The 19,891-nt window shown below is 36.0% G+C and overlaps 2 protein-coding genes and 1 pseudogene across 7 annotated transcripts; all 3 read right to left on the bottom strand.

The window, feature by feature from the left end:
* Nucleotides 1-1,861: 1,861 nt before the first annotated feature.
* Nucleotides 1,862-9,322, bottom strand: LOC117636445 (GATA transcription factor 20-like). 5 transcript variants are annotated; one of them, XM_034370938.1, is made up of 11 exons: nt 8,830-9,314; nt 7,523-7,609; nt 7,296-7,429; nt 5,599-5,700; nt 5,299-5,413; nt 5,016-5,075; nt 3,863-3,931; nt 3,258-3,326; nt 2,870-2,953; nt 2,243-2,311; nt 1,862-2,134 (listed from the first exon to the last, which is right to left on the bottom strand). In XM_034370938.1, exons 1-11 carry the CDS (start codon nt 9,088-9,090, stop codon nt 2,084-2,086), a joined length of 1,101 nt encoding a protein of 366 aa, XP_034226829.1. In that variant the 5' UTR covers nt 9,091-9,314; the 3' UTR covers nt 1,862-2,083. The 5 variants fall into 5 exon arrangements, with proteins under 5 accessions (XP_034226829.1, XP_034226830.1, XP_034226831.1 ...); XM_034370939.1 differs by having other exon boundaries at nt 5,299-5,404; nt 8,830-9,313; XM_034370940.1 differs by lacking the exon at nt 5,016-5,075 and having other exon boundaries at nt 8,830-9,315.
* Nucleotides 9,323-10,058: 736 nt separating this feature from the next.
* Nucleotides 10,059-11,563, bottom strand: LOC117636447 (annotated as a pseudogene).
* A 147-nt stretch (nt 11,564-11,710) lies between these two features.
* LOC117636446 (GATA transcription factor 28-like) lies at nt 11,711-16,797 on the bottom strand. 2 transcript variants are annotated; one of them, XM_034370943.1, is made up of 7 exons: nt 16,058-16,797; nt 15,601-15,684; nt 15,356-15,489; nt 13,948-14,064; nt 13,598-13,703; nt 12,131-12,202; nt 11,711-12,037 (listed from the first exon to the last, which is right to left on the bottom strand). In XM_034370943.1, the coding sequence occupies exons 1-7, from the start codon at nt 16,322-16,324 to the stop codon at nt 11,933-11,935; spliced, it is 885 nt and encodes a 294-aa protein (XP_034226834.1). In that variant the 5' UTR covers nt 16,325-16,797; the 3' UTR covers nt 11,711-11,932. The 2 variants fall into 2 exon arrangements, with proteins under 2 accessions (XP_034226834.1, XP_034226835.1); XM_034370944.1 differs by lacking the exon at nt 15,601-15,684 and having other exon boundaries at nt 16,058-16,707.
* Nucleotides 16,798-19,891: the final 3,094 nt, after the last annotated feature.

Below are 19,891 nucleotides of genomic sequence, written 5' to 3'. Positions count from 1 at the left end.
CCACCCTTTTTTTCCTCCTTAGTTTTGTGACACGTGGAACACCACTTCACAACAATTTTTAACTTTGTTAACTCTCTTCAGCCCATTTTTTTAAAAATAAAATAATTGAAATATATATATTAAAATACATGTTTTGCACAAACGCATTCTTGCCTCTTTATTTTCTACCTTGTGTATCATCAGACTCAACCCCTACGTCTCTGCTTCATATTTTTTTTGTAATGAAGAGGATAGGTAGAAGATGAAGAGGCAAGAACGCGTTTGTGTCAAACGTGTACTAAAATATTTTTTTAATTATTTTTATAAAAACAAATGGGCTGAAGAGAGTTAAGAGTTAAAATGTCTTTTTTGTGTGTTTTTTTTAGAGGAGTTAAAATGTTGTTAAGTGGTGTGCCACGTGTCACCAAACTAAGGAGGAAACAGAGTGGGCACAAGGGATTTGGTGACATGAAAATTGGATTCACATTGAAGAATTTTCCCTTTATAGTCTAGCCACAGCTAATATATTAAAGCATAATTTTTTACATATTGGAAAAATACAATTTCTTTCTGCAAATAATTTTCTTTCAGGTTTTTGGCAAATCACTTTCGTCGACAATTCCTTTGGTTTTTGATTATGTAGCATTCTTGTACCGGCTAGTAGGTGTCAAAAGAGACGAGCCGACCCAGCACTGTACGAGCCAAGCCCTTTTAAATGAGGCACGACACGACACGAGCATGAATATTAATGAGCCGTGCTTGGCATGGCACGAAAACTTGGGCCATGCCAGGATAAAAAATGAGGTCCCTATGGGCCGGGCTTGGCTAGAGCCCGCTTCAAGCATGGCCCGAGCCCAAGCCCGGCCCACTTAACTTTTTTTTTTTTTTTTCCCATTCTCAAAAGTCAAAATGCAAAAAATTTGACATCTAATGTAATTGTTTATATGTTTTTTGTTTTTTGTTTTTTTTTATAATAATAAACATATATTTGATGTCTTTCATTTTAGGGAAATTACTTGGGTTCTTAATTAATTAAACATATCAACTACAAATTAATTAAACAACATTGGACTTGATATCTAATCAGTACATATGACATATACGCTTCTCTTGTAATCAAAGTAAGACATTTCTTCACATATAAAATAATAAGTTGTTTAAAGATGAAAAATTGAAGTGGACTTTGTGGAGTTGGACACTTTTTGCCCTCCACCCTTTCATATTGTTTGGATGTTTGATTGATGGGATATTTGTTGAAATGTCAAATAGTTTTGAGTGAAATCCAATAGCAAAAACTATGCAATACATTAACCACTCCATTTACAGAACGAACTTCGTACGAACTTGACTTTGATTCTCGACTACCAATTAGTCTTCTTAATCACCTATGAGAGTTAATTAATTTGTTAAGCTACCTAATGCCTTGGTTTGATAGAGCTGATTAATTTTTTAAGCTACCTACTGCCTTGGTATGAAAGAGCTGATTTAAGAGCTGTTTGGCCCGCGTATTGTTTTTCCCCTTGATTTCTCGGTTTTCTAATTCAAGATTCTTTTTTCATTTGCCAGTAACGCTTATGTTTATTTCCAGTACTGATACAAAAGGATCTCTTTATTTATTTATTTCCACTAATGCTTTTGTTTTCCAGAACATTAACTTGTTTCTGCAATTTAATTCCGCACCTTATTAAATGCCTTCGGATTACGAATATGGATTACGAATATTGCTTCGCTTTCGTCGTAGTTGCTTCGCTTTCGTCGTAGGATATTCAGTTATACGTCAAATTACAAGGGTCGATTCGCTACTATGTAAATGGCAGACAATCACATTTTCTGGCACAATCCTACTACAGTTATTCACAAAGGGCAAAGGGGTAGAAAGGCGAGAGCAAAACCAGAAACTTATTCACATTATATAACTGAGCTCCAAAATGATCTAGCTAGTTGTAACATACACATGGGATTTCTGTGTAAGGTTTGTGTTAAAAAAACATTAACCAGGCCATGAAAATCCAAAGTTAGTCGGAGGGCCACCAGCATTGCACCTTCATTCTGGCCAACAAGAAACCATGCGCACTTCAAGCGTCCCGTAGTCAGTATGTATATGTCAAGTTCCTGGCCAGTGAGTCTCGATGTTGCAATCATAAAAATCAACCACCTGTAGGTTTGTATTCATAAAACTTGTAGCACAGCATTTAAGGTTAAACCCATCTGAAGCATAGGGCTAGTCAGCCATATGCGATGTCAAGCTGCTAAAGATCGATACCTGCTCATCAAAGTTTGCAGGAATCTCAAATTCTGTCCCCGAGGCATTGCAAAATTCATCCAGATTCTCCTGCAGGTCGTGATGTGTAAATAAGACAAATTGAGTCCAAGTAGGATAATTACAACCCTACATTACATTCTGATGTACGTTAAGTAGTAATTACTAGTTAAAACACATCTTAAGCTTTGATTTACATCAGCCAAGATTATTTATGAACAAAAGAAAATACAGGAGACCTCTTGATAAAATGAGACTTACTTTAGGAAGATGTAACTACTACTACCTACATTTAAACATGCTGGCTTACCCAACTATAAGTACTGTACAATTACATGCTTCCTCAGATCCAATTTATTTTTAGTGCGGTTCAGCATTGATTAATAAATTACTAGTCTATCTGTGCAAATACTTACCCATTAAACAAACACCACTACCTACATATAATGTGTCAAATATCTTGGAACAGAACATTAGCATAGCATGTAATGTTGACAGCAGAGTGATTCAGAGGTTGTCAACATATAAGGCATGAAACGAAAACTTCCCAAAACTATGGAACGGAATCTTAGCTCAGGAATACAGGGCCAAGTTCCAACTACTTGGCTTAGGTGAACCTTGAAATAGTACCTGCTCATCAAAGTTAACAGTTGAATTCTCCATTTGGATGGATATGTGATTAGTAGTAGCAGCTTCAGCTGTTTCCAGCATATCCTGCACATCAGATGACTGAAACTGATTACAATTTAATTTGGAATAACTTGGAAAGAACTATTGTTTATGATTTTATGGGATATCACACAAAAGGACCCACTCTTCAAACGTAAGCAATAAAACTCCATTGGTCCACATACAGATATCAAAATATCGTAGTTATCAATCTTAAAGAACTCTTCTTCTTGTTCATTTATTTAAAGACGGACAATGGAAACATTGGAAACCAAATAGATATCAGTGTAAAATATTAAATATTATAATCGACGTACAATTAGTTTAGTTATATGGAAAGAAGTGCTACCTCGTCACCCAGTCTCAGAGGAGGGTTTTCAGTATCCAATGCTATGGGCTTACTCTCCTCTGGGCTTCCCTGATCGGACAAAAATACTAAGTATTGTCAAGTTCTGCGACAACACATCATTGTGCAGAAGGATCTAGAATATGCAGCAAGTATGTTCCGTGTGGAACCAATCGCATAAGTTTCCACCAAACACAAATAGAAATCGAACAAGAAATAAACCCTCACGTTATGTACAAAGATTAAGCTAAATTGGCCCCAGTGAAAAGCAAATAAAAGTATATTTTTACATTCAGACAAGTAGAAGCAATGTACTTACGAGAAAAATAAAAAACACACAAACAAACTACAAAGAATAAGCTAAATTGCACATGCCCAAAAACAAATAAACTAAATTTGCACATTCTCGCAGGTACAAGAATTCTCAATTCTGTCGCCTTTTGACGAGATGACCTCTAGAAGATTCTTCAAGAGCACAACAATAGGCAAAGAAACTATGCAAAATGTTGAAATCAATACTCACAATTGGCATCTCAAATATCAGAAAACTTACAAATGACTAATTAGTTCTAATTAACATTCATAATAACCATGCTAAGAAATCATACCTCTTCATCCGGGTCTAGATGCGCATTTTCTGGTTTTAACATCAAAGGTTTAAAGTCAGCTGCAGTTTCCTTAAGATCACATGGACACCATCAGAATCGATACTCCAAATTTGATTATGTCAGAAGAAAGTATTAAAATGTGACTTTGCAAGAATAAGAAGGATACAAAGAATTGGCATGTACAAGAGTAGAGGCAAAAAGTGACCATCAGTGAAATTAGATTTATGATAACTACGTTGACTAATCTTCCAAGATAGTACATGACCCTAAATTAGTATTGCTCCCAATTAGAAATACAGATGATTGTTATTTGCTCAAAATCTGTCACATGGACTTGGGCATGGGTGTGGGCAGCGTTTGAAACGCGAGTCTGAGGCACGAGTGGAGGTGAGGCTACTATGAAACACCTCAGGTATCCCTGTGTTTAGCAGCAGGTCAGGAAAGCCTAAGCCTCGTTGAAGAAGGGCAGAAGCCTCATGCCCTAGATGTGCTTTATATGCACTATATCTGATAAGGCACATCCCTCTTAACACCCTAGTTTTTGTTTTTTAATTTTTTTTAGATTTTAAAATCTGTGAGATAAAACCGCATCATTTTGTCTGTTAAGTTCACAACTTTAAGAACCTAAGTCGGGGGCACTGTTTTCCTGGGAGCTTTTAAGTGATATTCAACCCGATAGAACTCCAAAATAGGAAAGCAAAGACAAAGAAAACCTAAACCATGCCTCTCTTTGGACAGCTCTAACACTCACAACCAATGCCTCTAACACAAGCCTCTCTTCAGTCAAGTTAAAGAAGTTAACAGCCGTAGTTGAATGTTATATCTTTTCGGATTGATTATCAAGCTTGAATAACGATTAATACTCTTATTAACTCTTTTTATATTTTTTTAATCATAATAATTCGAGTTCCAAAGGGCTTACGCCCCAATGCCTCCCTCAAGCCTCAAGGCTTACCTTACAAGGCATAAATGTCTCTCTCTCGCTTTTCCTATGAAAACATTGCTGCTGGGCTCACATGTCATGTGTCCAAGTGTCAGAAACACCTGCTTCCATGGACTTTCCATTATCTTAATTGTCTGGTAGCCAAACCAATGCACATGCATATAATTTCAACATAATTTTCTAATTGGACCAGCTGTAGAGGCAACATACCAGCTCAGTTTGGTCAAAATGAATGGGTCTCCCTGCTTTTGTAAGATCTCTCAAAGTTCCCTTCAGATCAACAGAATGATGAGAAGAAGGTAAGAAAATCAAAGAACAAATAAAGTTGTCAAATTGCTTATGTCAGACAAGAACTTAGAGAGCAAGGTTTGAACTCGATCATGCTATATCATTGCCAATGCATCATTGTTTTAACAAGTTTGAGCACCAACTGACGGCATGCATACATGCATTTTATCATAGATGGTTACTACCCAAAACAGGCACCACCTACCTTGTTAGCCCACATGAGACCACAAGCATTACAAAGAGATCTTGGACCAGCTGGCCCCCGACGCATTGCTGGGGTAGACTTTTCACTAATTCCACAATGCTGACATCTACGTAAACTTAAAAATTTCAGAAGACCAGAAATGGAAGAAGCAGCATGTAAGCATCAACATGTGTACTATTAAGAACCAGCAATTAAACAGCAGTGATCCTTACAACAAAGTGGGAAAGGAAAGAAAGAATAAATAAATAATAATCCTACTGAAAGTTCAAATGCTAACTGAAGAACAGAATTCAAACTCACACAGATTCTGGACAAGAAGTGCCATCACTTGAATCGCAGTTTCCAGCAGCAATTTTTGAATCATCCTTCAATGATGCAAACTGTCCATTCTTGCGATACATCCTACAAAACAAGTAATAGTATTGAGAGAAAAATAAGTAAATAGTACTGAATTCAAGGATAACTTCATCTTTTTGTTTCCATTGTACATTGCATTAATCAATGTTTGTTGTTAAATGTTGAAAAGTTAAAAATTCGTGGAATGCACACAAAACAAACACATGCATATGTGAATTATGGTAGAAAAACAATTGTATAATCATAAAGTAGGACAAAATCCAAGAATTTCACAATCCCATTTGTCTGGGGTTATGTGTGAGTGAGAGGAATGGAGAAAGAACCACAACCACATCCAGTTATTGCATTATTCTGATTACCATTATGGAACGGCAATTCAAGTAGCTTTCAAACTTCTATTTTGACAATATTACCTCATTGAAATTTGGAAGGAAGGAAATACTATAAAAGGTTAACAGGCGTTTAAATAATTTTAAGTTGCATAAAATTTCACACCCCAAAAACCACCTTACAAGTTGACACCAATTCATAAACTACTTCCATCCTTTTTGTGTAAGTCTAACTTCCTTTTTACTAACTATCTACCCATTTGCTTAGTTTATACAAGTCGATGCACACACACCTTGGTCATCAATCAATGTTAACCAAGCTGTAAATATCACTGGATGTGGCACTAATACATGGATTATATTTATTGATAAAATACCAAATACAACCTTAATATGGCAATGAAGGTAGTGGTAACACTCCTAGAACGATTTGTTAATACAAAAATAGTTTTACATCTGCGGGTGAGTGTTTGTGTGAAAGATGATATTTTCTCTGATTTCAAAGGTCAATGTTTTCTGCTGGAAGGAGTAGTCATTATCATGTTTCATGGGATAAACTCTCTTGCAAAGAAATAATGATTCTGATACATTTACAATGTTGCTGCTGGAAGAGCTACAGTGTTGCTTTAAAGTGAACCTTTTCACTACCCAGCTGCCAGAGCATATATAAGCTGTTGGGTACTATTATCTCATGATCAACTGCATCTTCAAATTAGAAACTATAAAGTTCAGAAATTTGAACTGGTAGAACCAAGCTAGGCCACCAAAAGAGCTAAGCCCACATTCTAAACAGGTAATGCACCGACACAGTGGCAATCACCAAATTCTGTTAACTTCAAAAGTGCAGGTTACTAAATTAAAGCTAAATCACCTCCACAACAAACAAGAACAACCAAATAGCTCCACATGCAGAAAATCCATATAATTTCTTCTTCTTTTTTCCTCACACATAATACCATTTATTTCTCAACCAAACGAGTTGTGGACAGGACCAGCAGGAGGAAAGGCCTGTATTTTATGATCCAATCATTCACCCAGATCTCTGAGAGGCTTTATCACTCAGGGGAAGAAAATCACTGATTGTTGTGTAATGCATGAAAAGAGAAAAGACTACTTCCTAAACCCATTTTTTGTCATGAAATACTAGAACTTGGGTTCACAGCTGTATTGTTCCAACCATAGTTTTGGAGAACCATTTCTGAGTAAACCACCAGAATATTTCAACGGGCAGCTGCATGCAATCACTATAACATCCCGAGAAATAAACAACACCATGCAATATGACGAAAGTTATCAAGACAGGTTGCATACCTCTGAGCAACCTCTTTTCGACAAGTGTATCGAATTTTCTTTTCAAAGCATCTCTCTTTCCGTTTTTCACGGAACCTAACAAGAGATGCAGTTCTTCGTGAAAGTTTTGAATTTCGTGAGATGTCGCCTATACCCTAGAGTGTAATTTTGAAAAGGCATCAACAATTAGAGAAATATTAACCCCAGTGTGGGGGAAAACAAGAGCAAGTTGATTTATACAGGAATACCCCGCTATTGCTTTCTAGCAGAGACTCAGAACTAGGGAAACTGCCGGATATATCACGCCCTCCCAATAGCAAAAGCACTGCTTGCACCTGTAATTAATATTCCAGAAAATCAGGCATTATTACCCCAAAAGAAACCAAGCAGCAGATTTATACAGGGTGAAGTATAGGCACTAAAGCTTGCACCATGTTTAAACCATTCCTCTGTGCAACTCACATATGAATAGCCAAAAAGCAGAGCAAGTCAATCACTATGCAACTTTCCCATTTTTGTGAGAAAGAAAAATTAAAGTCAACGGCATATGTATTTTTACAGATCCAATTAACAGTGAGCCTTTGGAAAGAATTTATCTTCCTTTACCAATTATTAGAGTAATTCAGATATGTATGCTATAGTGATTAGAAGACAAAAACGCCATTTTCGACTGTTTTTTAGGTCCCCTAAAGATGGTATCTTGCTCAGGGATTAATCCATCAAAATGGCCATGTCAAAGACTACAGTCCGAAACATAATTAAATAGTATAGTAATAATTTTTTTTAAATATCTTTTGGTTAGGCCTCTAATATTCTCTATCATTACTTAACCATTGACTTTCTGGCATAATAACAATTTTATACTCATTCCTTTTGCCAGCTGTTTGGCCAGGATAGTATCACCCGGGTCCTAAACCTGGGAATGAATTCTCAAGTTTTCCGATTGAAAAGAATTAACAAGAACCATATCATCACATCTAAATGATTAAATGGAGCACCTTATTGCGCAATGTAAATTGCATAGAAGAAACAGCCTTTTGGTAATGCTTCCAACAGATATATATGAAAACAAGAAAGAAAGGAATTGCTGATAATTTCCAGAACTATAACGTGGACTGATCTAGCTGAAAGGGCTTAAATCTACTCATTTACTTCCCATAACTGACGGGCAACTAATTTCTATGATACTGGGACACTAGTATTAAACTATAATTTGAGAATGAACTCAAAAGAGACCAAAATTATTGAATCATCAACGGATTTCAAACTTGTCAAACCTGCTATGGAAAATTCTGTTGCTATCCAAGACTAAGTTTTGCACCAGAAGGGAAGTCCTCACAAGTCTGCCTCTAATTAGCTATTGTTGCTAGCTAGTATGTTATTTATTTGACAAAAGAGTTCTACAAGCAAATACATAGAGTCAAGAAAACAGAGAGAGATTCCTTTTGTTTTTCAATTTATAAACCTTGATTTTCCTCATGTTTCCCGGGAAACAAACAGAGAGAAACGAACCAAACGGACTCAAAATGAAATTAGCAAAAGATGGAAAGCCAACCTTATCGGGAGTAACCGCGGGAAAAACGTGGACCTCGCCCTCGAAGGCGATGGTGAGCTCACTGGTCCGAGAAGGCAGAGCCGAATTGCAGCGACTCATAGTTACTCCAGAGCTCCTCCGAGTTTGGTCCCCTCCATTCATGGCCGCTTTAGCACCACTTCCTTCGTCATAGTCCCCTTCCAACTCTGCCGGTATATGCACCAGTTGATCTTCCCCCTCGTAAGCCCTCGCTTGCAGTAGCTGAGCGTTCACCATCTCCATTTCTAAAGCATCACTCTTCTTCGCTTAGTTCTTTTTTCTGCAAATTTTCTTGCTTTGCCAAAGAGAAATAGATTGAACCCCTTTTGACCAAGATTTGACTCCGAATTTAAACGTTAAGACCCCTAGATAAACGTGTTTAGAAAGTCATAATCACTATGACACAAAAATGGAAAAAAGAATAAAAACATTTATTTTCTAATTCTATAGATCCGACTCAATTTAGCAGTAGGAGTGGACATGACCTGGATTGTATCGGTTTTACTCTAAAATTGTTCTCCGAATCAATTCAATAAAACTGTTTAGTTCGGTGTCGTTCCGCCAATTTGGGACCCTTTGGACATAAGCCAAATTCTCTTTTCTTTTGCATTATCTCCTCTTTGTTAGTCCATTTGCAACACAAATTTTCATTTTTTAGCATATCATACTATCCTAAAATTCAAAATGCTATAAAACTTCAAAGTTCAATAACTAATAGAAGTACACTTCAAATTCAACATCCGTATTTAGTTATTATCCAATGAGAGGACTACAAAATAAAATGAATTAAAAACAAAAATACAAGTAGACGGTCTAGTTCGGTTTAGGTAATTTTGCAAAAGTTCCAAACTAAACCATTATAATTAGGTTCAATTTTAAAACTAATTAAACTTTTCCTTGGTCAAAACCAAACTAAACCGACCAATATGATTTCAATTGGCCGGGAGAAAATAATCAATCCCCACCAAACTGGTAAGCTACTAGTAACATAGGAGTACCTTATTATTTTTTTTATTTTTTTGGGTATTAGTTTTACGGGAATAACACTATAGAGTGTTCTATTTGATGGAATATTTACAAAAGATGGATGAGTTATCACAACTGGCCATCAAGGATTTTGATATATGCATGTGTATGCATATGTATCTATACATACGTATTCTCGTATAGAAAGCCTTAACATTAGCACTGAACGAGAGAGAGACCCCAATCTTCTTAAGTACAAAATAGTGCCATTGTTACACATTCCTCTCTTCATGTACAAAATAGTGCCTTAACATTAGCCCTATACCTCTTCAAGGATATTTTAGGATCCACAATTGTCTCAATCTAGCAATCACAAGCATGAGATTTTCACGTATGAAATAATTTATGGATATTCTCTTGCCTGATTTTCATCCCAAGCTTTTCTTCCCATCAAGAAAGCACGCCAAAGCTATAGTCATCATTCTTTTCTGAAATGTAACCAGAAATCTTGTACTAAGGGTCAAGGTACCCTCTAGGGATTAGTACTTTCGATGTTTTGTTGATTTCTTTGACTGTACGTTGAAGTTTATCTTTGATAAATAAATAAAATAAAATAAAAATCAAGGTACCCAATTGTTCCTTTCACATTGTCTTCATCGGCATGCGATTGCATAGGACGAATGGTTTTGGAGAGTGAGAAGTTGCAGAGTTTAGCAACAAAGTCATGGTCCAAGAAAATACATCTGGGTGTGAGATCCCTATGAATGATGGGCTTGGGAAAGGCAGTGTGGGGATATGTAAGTGCATTTGCAAGCCGCTTTGCAATACGGACTCTAGTTTTCCATGGTAGCGATTCATTAGCACTGAAACCTTATGATGGTTGACAACTCCGTTTATTGCATATGCAAGCACCAGAGGTTTGCCAAGAGTTTCAAAACATTCTTATGGTTGCTCATCTGCATTGAAACGATAATGTCACAATTCAACAGGGACCTAGCTTCATCGATTCTCTTGTACCCGCAAAACGATAATCGATCCGTCATCTAGAACACCCCTATACATATTGTAACCTAATTCACCTGGAAAATGTTGTATGATGCAAGAAGGGTCAAAGTTGTTGGTTGCCCTCATGAGCTCTATAGAAGAGTAACTACAAATAGCCTTGGATTTTCCATCACAAGAAGTAATGACCCCTTCCTCCCTTCTCAAACAAGCAAGGATGTGAACCTGATCATAAAAATATATCGGTACGTATAAACAAACACATGAAATTCAATGAGATATAATTTAATCTTTCATTTTTGTCACAAACTAGATATTAGCATGAGTTTTCTTTTTCTTGTTATGTGGTGGTAATGGAAGAATCCTTGTCCTACCACTCTCGCCTCCATTCGCGGATTTCTTTGCTTAGGAATGAACTTGTTGGCTTCAGCCACATAAAATTTTACATAACGTTGAGCGAAAATGACACAGTAATTTGATTAGCTTGCTTGATTTATACACTGCCAAGTTTCAGCACACTAAGAAAGCTATAGCAAATGAACAATTAAAACCACAACTCACCAGTCCCCAGAATTTGGATGAATCTGAGGCACAACAAACCACGTCCATTGACCTTGACAAACAAATTATGCAGCTGATGATTCACTCGCCAAACTTGGTCACTCAATTTTGAATTTTCCACCTGGCATGTTGTAAGGCTCGCTTTTATATTTAAAAAGCGCCCAAGTAACACGTTCTGTAGTTGAAAAGTCACCAATTATCAAGCAGCAAATTTACCATGGCTTGGCCATGCCTCTGAAAATAGGCTTTAATCCCCGCTTTTCTGGTCTGGCGGTACGAATTTCACAATAATCAGGTTGCATTTATCACCATAACCTTTCTTGATTATATTGTAGACAAGGAAAGAACTGGCAATAGTATTGCAGCCATATTCAACATGGATGAGGTTCTAAATTTGGTCCTCAGACTACAATCACATTAAATAATAGGGTTTCAAATCTATTAGTTTATAGCTCCAAGTCCCTAAAGCATATATGTACACTCGATAACGTACTTGAATCTATTTGACATCCCTTTGTAATACAGCAAATGGCAAACAACCAGGTTGCAAGGGACTTCATAAATTCCTGTCCACGGTCATGGCTGAGTTGTCACCATTAGAGGAAGGGGCGATGTTGGCACCCATGGTTATAGCAACTGAGTCTTTAGCTTCGCCATCACCCTGTGATAAAAACCCATGAGGAAAATGCCAGATATAAGAAAAATCATAAGATTTTAAATTTTTTTTTTTTTCGGGGTGCTTGAGGTGGTTTACCTGTTCAATTCCCTTTGCAGAAGGATCCTGCATACCTATATTTGAAACCTTAGGACCACCTGTTAGAACTCCCTGCAAAAAGTTGAGCATACATTAAGAGATGACTGAGAATCAACAGCAATCACTTCCTACAAAATTTCAGTATCCTCCACCAACAAAGCTAACTCCAATATATATAGTAATTTTCTTTTGCTAGATATCTAACCTGGTTTATTGCTAAAATGTCAATAAGGGGGCATTCAGACGTAATTTCATCTAATCAATGATCCTTATTCACCGTCTAGCAACACAGCGTGCTAGATTGCCTGACAGATATATATATATTCTCTAATAAAGTTCTTCTTAAGTACCGTTTTCTCAGATACAAACAACTGAGATGCAAAGTGGATTGGATGGTCTTAGACTATGATTGAGAAACATATGCTGATTCAAAAACCTTGTCAGACATTCTATATAAAAAGTTTCTCTAGTCACACATCGCCCAGGGCAACAACCTGGTAATTATATCGATCTGTATAAGTGTTTAGACACACAACCTTATGTTGAAAATTCAAATTCCGCATTGGGCACTATAAGCCTTACATCTCAGTACGTGTTGGCTCAATCTGGCCAAACGTTAGGGGCATGTTGAAAACATAAAGTCCCACATCAGTCATTCTAAGCCTTCCATCTCAATATATACAATTCTCTGTCTCTCCAATTGGTTTTGGGCTGGATGCTCCAACTTTAACTAGTTAAATACTCTAATAAGACATCTACCATGCTCTAAACCAGGGAATGAAAATTCAAGATAAAAATAACAACGACAATGACAGAGTAGGTAAAAAATTGTGTGTATCCTACTGAACATTTGGATTTTCATCCAATAGTTAAACCATGAATGTTGTATTCATGCGTGCCAGTACTCCTATATACATATGTGTGTGTGTGTGTGTGTGTGTGTGTCTGTGTGTGTGTATTATATGTGTTTTCATACATCCACAACAAGGAGTAAGCAAAGAAAAATAAAAATAAAAATATCGCACTTGAAGTGTTCTAGTCATAACTGTGGAAGAAGATCTACAGGATAAGAATTGGTTACTTAGTTCAATTAAGAACTTTTAGACAAAAGAGTTATTCTCTGTTAAGGTCCTCAACAAGGCAGGTGGTAGATTAGATATAAATGACTGAAAAACATTACGATGCACTGATCCATTGTACATTTAAAAGTGACATCTTTGGTTGAGGAGAAATTGAAAAGCTTACAATTAAATCCTCAAAACCTCTCAAAACACTTGTTATATGGAGGGAAAGTAAAATAAAAGAATGCAGAAATGGAGATCATGGAAATATATATGTATAAATTATATGAGATATATACATGCGCATACACAGACAGTTATGAAAATGCAAACAATTCTTTTAGATATCCATCAATACCCAAAAGGGAGTTAAAGCATAAATTAAATTACTTATAATTTCTCAAACCTTGTTAGCCCACTTGAGCCCACATGCATTGCATAGGGTCCTTGGACCTGCTGGCCCACGACGCATCATTGGAGTTGATTTTGAACTTATCCCACAGTGCAAGCACCTGAAAAGACATTATGCATAAATTTTCAGAATGCAGATAACATAAGTATTTCTCTTGAAATAACAAATACACAATTAGAGTACAAAACTTGTATAAAAACAGCTCAATGTCAATGCAACATGATTGTAGAGTGCAACATAAAGCATAATCACTTTAAAGAATCAATCTAATGGCCATCAATCCTATGTCCTATAAAAAATCTAATGGTCCTAATATAAGTAACGATACATGAAGATGGACTCACGAAGTTTCCTGCATGCTCTCATCTTGTCCAGAGCCCTGTGTTGCACCAGATGAAGCAGGGCCCCCATCATCACAACTAGCCTTGGATGATGTAAACTGACCCTTCTTACGCTGCATTCTGAAATATGTACGCAAAATATATTAAAAGATGGCTAGAAGGAAAAGGATTATGAAATAACAAAAAAGTCAAGGCAGTAAGAAAAAGAAAAAGAAAAAGAAAAGGCTGAGGAGTTAAAGTGATCTTCCATTACCTTCTGTTTGGATGAAGGAATTAAAAATTACATTGAATTCTAAAATGACGGAATTTAGATTTCCATCATTTCAATTTTTGGCAATTGAAGATTTCAATGTATGAATTTATGTATGTCGAATTTTGTAAATGGCACTATGGAAATTGTTAAATGATGCCTATCTTGGTGGAAATTAAACTTGGGAATTTGATGCTCCAATTTCCATGATTTTTTCCACGCGTCATATTTAATAAAATCCGCGCTTAAGTTGCCAAACATGGGAATGTCAATTTCTCCTCTTAAATTCCCGATTTTTAGCTAAATTCCGAGTTATTTTCCCTCATCCAATCAGAGGGTTATTGTTATAAAAAAAAAAAAAAAAAAAAAACTATGTCTTTCAGGAGTTTCAGTGTGCTGAGGAAGACTTTTCTAGATGATATACCTTTACATTTCATTCTAAGAAAGGTCTGTTATCATATCCTACTATGAGTAGGGTTGTACTCCGTTTAGGCCCTATCTAGAGTGATGATTTAGGCATCTCTTTCCCCCATTATTCTCAATATGGTATCACAGCATTTATTCTGAGACCTAGCTCCTTAAAGAAAAACTATTCCTTATTTGGTCCATTGTACTTCACTTTGGGCTTTGGTTTCTTCTGAATTCTGGGAATCAGCATCTTTCATTATCTTTGCAAATTCAAGGGCTGTACATAATGAAGTTTTTCAGAATCATTTTTTTAATCCTTAGTTGATAGCAATCTCCAATTTTGGTTGTATTAACATGTACAACATTTATTCAAATGAATTTAATAGGAGGCATACACACATCAATATGTACAGAAAATATTCTGCTATGGAAAATAGCTTACTATATTTATAATAATATGTAAGGCTTAATGGTGGGGATACCAATATCATGATTAAACTAAGATTGATCATCTGATTTACAAATTATATCAATTCACATTCTCCAAAATACTTTGTCTCAGAAACAAAAAAACAACAGCCTTATCAGAAACTGTATACTTGAATAAGGAATCATGAAAAGGATGCTAAACAACATTATAAATCAGGATATGCATGTACAAAAGTGGCATAGAGTCTTTGTCAGAGAATGATAGAGAACTTTCAACTGAAGGGCCAAGGAAAATGAATAAACAAGTAGATAATCTTGTAGTACCTGAGCGCAACTTCTTTTCGCACAGTGTAACGGATTTTCTTATCAAAACAACGTTCTTTTCGTTTCTCACGAAACCGACTTAAAGATGCAGCTCTTTGTGGTTGAATTGGCTTTACAGGTAAGTCATTCATACCCTGTAAGAGATGTCATTATCGCAACAAAGTGAAAGAAAATAACATCAACTGAAAGACTAAATTCCAATAAACTTTTGCATGATTTATACATATATATATATAAGTACACACTTGCTGGTTAAGAGGAACCGGCCCCATCGAAGGAATGCCAGAAGGGATTTCATATCCGCCCAAAAGTAGTAGTACGGCCTGCACCTGTGAAAAACAACCACAGATGCTCAAGTCTATCCGGCAACCCCTCTCATTAACACCTAAAGACTTTAATTCATAACACAGGTTGCCCATATGCATAAACAATAAATAAAAAACCCAATTATGATGTTCAGCAAACATTGAACCACTCAAAGAACTTACTTTAACTGCATGATTCCCACAAACTAATCAATACCCATTTTCTCAAAGAACAGCAAGTAATTTAAGGTCTAGCCAAGAACAAAACAAGAACCCATCAGACTAAACACCACTATAACAAAGAAAACAAAGCAGAAATCACCAGTACAGAATGAACCAAAAGTCTAAAAACAGTTACACTCAAATTGAGCACCACCCAGAAGTGAAAGAACTTTACCTTATCAGGAGAAACTTCGTCGAAGACGTAAACCTCGCCCTGAAACGACAGCGTAAGCTGATCAGAGCCGCCGTTTGTGGCCGCCACCGGAGGGTATTCTGAGCTGGTAAGGTACAGTGGATTGGGAGGAATGGCGCTACTATCTTCGAAGCGTATGTGAGGGTTGTCTATGGACTCTTCAACGTCGTCTTCTTGTTCCTCAACTTGGTTACTCTGCGGGGCTCCTCCTGAGCCATACATTGAGTTCTGGTGATTGGATTCTGACATTTCTAATAGTACATTTACAGCTCCAAGCCACCAAAAATTTCACGAACAATGAAAAGCCCCACAACCAAATAGAAAAAGGGAATTTTTAGCTGAAATTGCAAAACTAAAACCTAGAATTGAAACAAAAAGGAATAACCACAACCCCACCCCCAATTCAAAAGGGTATCATCAGAGACAAAAAAAAATTATTGAAAAAATGGGCACTTAATTGGGAATTACAAACCCTAATTTTGGTTGTAGAGAAAGATAAAGTTGTCTGAGAGCAAAGAGTAAGGACCGTGAATTTGGGAATTCAATCTGCGTTGGGAGGCAAAGAGAAGGTGGTGCGAGAGGAGTTAGAGGTTGAGGATGACTGGGTTGGGAAAACGACCCTACAAGATTCTCATATTTACAGGATATGCCACTGAATTACTGTGTTTGCCACTTGTCATGGCAAAGAGTAAGAGGAGACAAACGTGTTACTATTCAAGCGAATAGTGTCTGCCCTTACAAAAGAAAAGTTGGGTTTCCACTTATTGTCATGGCAAAAGGCAATTACTATTCACTTCAAATATATTTAAACAATTAATTTGGATAATATTTTCAATTGCCACGTGTTAGCATTTTTTTTTAAAATTCATATCTCATATTTCGAATAAAATTTTCGGATAAGATTTTCAGTTGCCACATGTCCATATTTATTATAAAATCCACATCTCAGATTTCAAATAAGATTTTTAGTTGCCACATAATATAAAATTCACATATCAGATTTCAGATAAGATTTTCAATTGCTGAATTGTTGGACAACATATTTCTTTGTCTATTCCAATTTTAACTTGAAGGACTCTAACTCTTTGCTCCGACTTATTGCTTTTAGAGGTTTTTCACTTCTCCAACATATGCTTTATTCAACTTGTTGGCCAAGTTTCCCATCACTTGGCCATGAATATCACATTTACTGTCCTATCAATCCGTTGCGTTAGACAAATATTGGAGGTCGTGCTTCATAACAAAGATTTTGTCAAGCGAATTATTGCTTTCAGCCTCACTTCCAGATGAAGTGGGATCGTGATTTGGAGTCAGAGGTGGAGATGGGAACGGCACATGCCACAGCTGGTCTCCCAGGTAACTAATATTGTCACGCCTTGGACCCAGGGGTAGGTAAAAACCATGTGCCCGGTGCGTGAGAAAATAAAAACTAACATAAAATAAATAAATGCAGAAATATGGGTTTAAAATAAACTTCTCTTATAAAAATAGATCCAAAATCTTACAACTTTACAATTAATAAATAAAGCTCTATTGCTCTCATTTAATTCAGCCTCAACTGGTTTAATCCTTTTCTTGCCCACTAATTCATCTGAAAAAATTAAACAGGGTAAGGAATGAGCAACCACAGCTCAGTAGGGACATGAGACTTTACCACAATAAATTGATATAACTAAATTAAGTGACATGCAATCACACAGCCAAATATCACATTATTAATAACAATGCATGAATACCCTTCATCTACTCCCGTTAATTCATATAAATAGACAAACAGACCTGCACGTCCCATCCCATGTTTATACCACTTGGTCCCGAATGCCTATTTATATGAACCAACACCCATTTCAATCATCCCATAATTCCCCTTTTGTTAGTCATCTTGTCTAACTCCCTTTCGCCAGTTCCGAATCACCCAATAAAAACCATGTGCACTGTGGGATTTCTAAGACCTGGTACCTGCCAAGAGTTAGACTCAACCACACAAAAAATTATATCCATTACCCTCTTTCCCATTATTATCTTCTCCACCTGATAACTCCAACCAATTTCCATGACATGATATAATTATGCCAACATTATTCAAATAGTTCACAATACGTAAATATCATATATTAAGAACATTATACAATATCACACATAATATAGAGCTCGCGAAATTTAATTAGATCAATCCCCATAAAGGTCCCCAAGAAACCTCTACCTTGTTTCTAAAGCCAACTCTAAGTTAAGTAAACACACAAGCTACGACCTCTAACTCCTCCTGAGAATTTGATCACCACTTGCTTTCTCTTGTTTTCTTTCTTCTTCTTCTTCTTCTTCTTCTTCTTCTCTCTCTCTCTCTCTCTCTCTCTCTCTCTCTCTCTCTCTCTCTCTCTCTCTCTCTCTCTTTATTTTTCTCTTCTCTTTGCATGCACTACTATGCAATGTCCTGTGTTTTCAAAATCAAAGGAAATGACCCCTATTTATAGTAAATACTAAGGCGGCAACCAAATGGTTTCCTATTGGTTGGGGTTGCAGAGCTTATAAATTTGGATAACTATTCATTGCAATTGGCGGCAAGACAAAGGATAATGATTCAAATACTTACTAGCCAAGTAAATTTTAGATAACTCTTAAATCTATTGATCAAGCATTTGTTGCCATCTACAAGGAGAAATAGCATAAGGTGTTTTCATGCTATGCCACAGATTGACAACAAACCAAGTCTAAAGTACCTAGCTAGTAAGTGGACGTATCGTAGGCTAACTCTTTTGGCTTTATCAATATCTATAAGTTATAAACTAAATATGTAACAAAATATTTAATTTCCCAAAATATAATATATATATATATATATATATATTAAAAATATAGGGTTTCACAAATATGGTCTTTTGGATGGCTACGTCTGACATCTTCAAGTATCAGTGGAGACAATTCACAGCTCCAGTTTGCAAAAAATAAAACGTTAGCTTTAATATGCAATTTTTACTTTTCAAAACTCGTAAACAAACAATATGGTCAGGTTTATTGGAGAATGTTTGCCTTTGAGTGAGTTAAGAATAATTACATTTCCCAAACCTGACGTTAATGCTTCTCTTATATATAGCAACTTGTCTAATTTATATTTTATTCAAGGAGTTCGTTAGAGCTCTATAATAAAGGAAATTAGGTATGTAGTTGGTGCATTAATTTGATGGGATTGCACTATACACCAATTACTCCTTGGCTGTAAGTTAGAGCATTAGAATAACGGCAATAAAATTGGATTACAAACAAAAAAATAAAACCTTACTGGAAAATTGAAAATTATGGATTTGAGGCAAATTAGGAAAAACCTAACTCGAAAATTGTAAAATCCTAAACTTATAAAAATATGGGAAATTCTAAATGTCCAAAAACGAACATAACGAAATAGTGATGTACATAATAAAAAGGCACTAACAATGCAATAAAAACCAAAGATCCAAGCAATACAAAGGAGATAGACCTACAATATAGACACAATAAAGACGCCGGCGAATGGCAATATAAATGCAATACATACTCGTTGTATAGGATCAAGGGAAAACATCAACTGTAATATGCGGTTTAGCAGTAGGTAAAACACGCAATAGATATGACAAAAAATGGAGTATGTAACTAAGCAATTTTTAGAAATTTGAAAAAAATACAAAACGAGATTGCAAAATTGGAAAATCGGAAAAATACCTTATTAGGAAATTGCCAAATTCCGAATTTACACAAATTAGACAAAGATTGAAAATGACAAAATCTGAAGAACAAAGAAAATACGGAAATTTCAAATGACATAAAAAGATGGATTAACTGGTG

The sequence above is a fragment of the Prunus dulcis genome, chromosome 8 (genome assembly GCF_902201215.1).
Source record: "Prunus dulcis chromosome 8, ALMONDv2, whole genome shotgun sequence".
Lineage (NCBI taxonomy): Eukaryota > Viridiplantae > Streptophyta > Magnoliopsida > Rosales > Rosaceae > Prunus > Prunus dulcis.
This window is presented reverse-complemented; position numbering and strand designations above follow the sequence as displayed.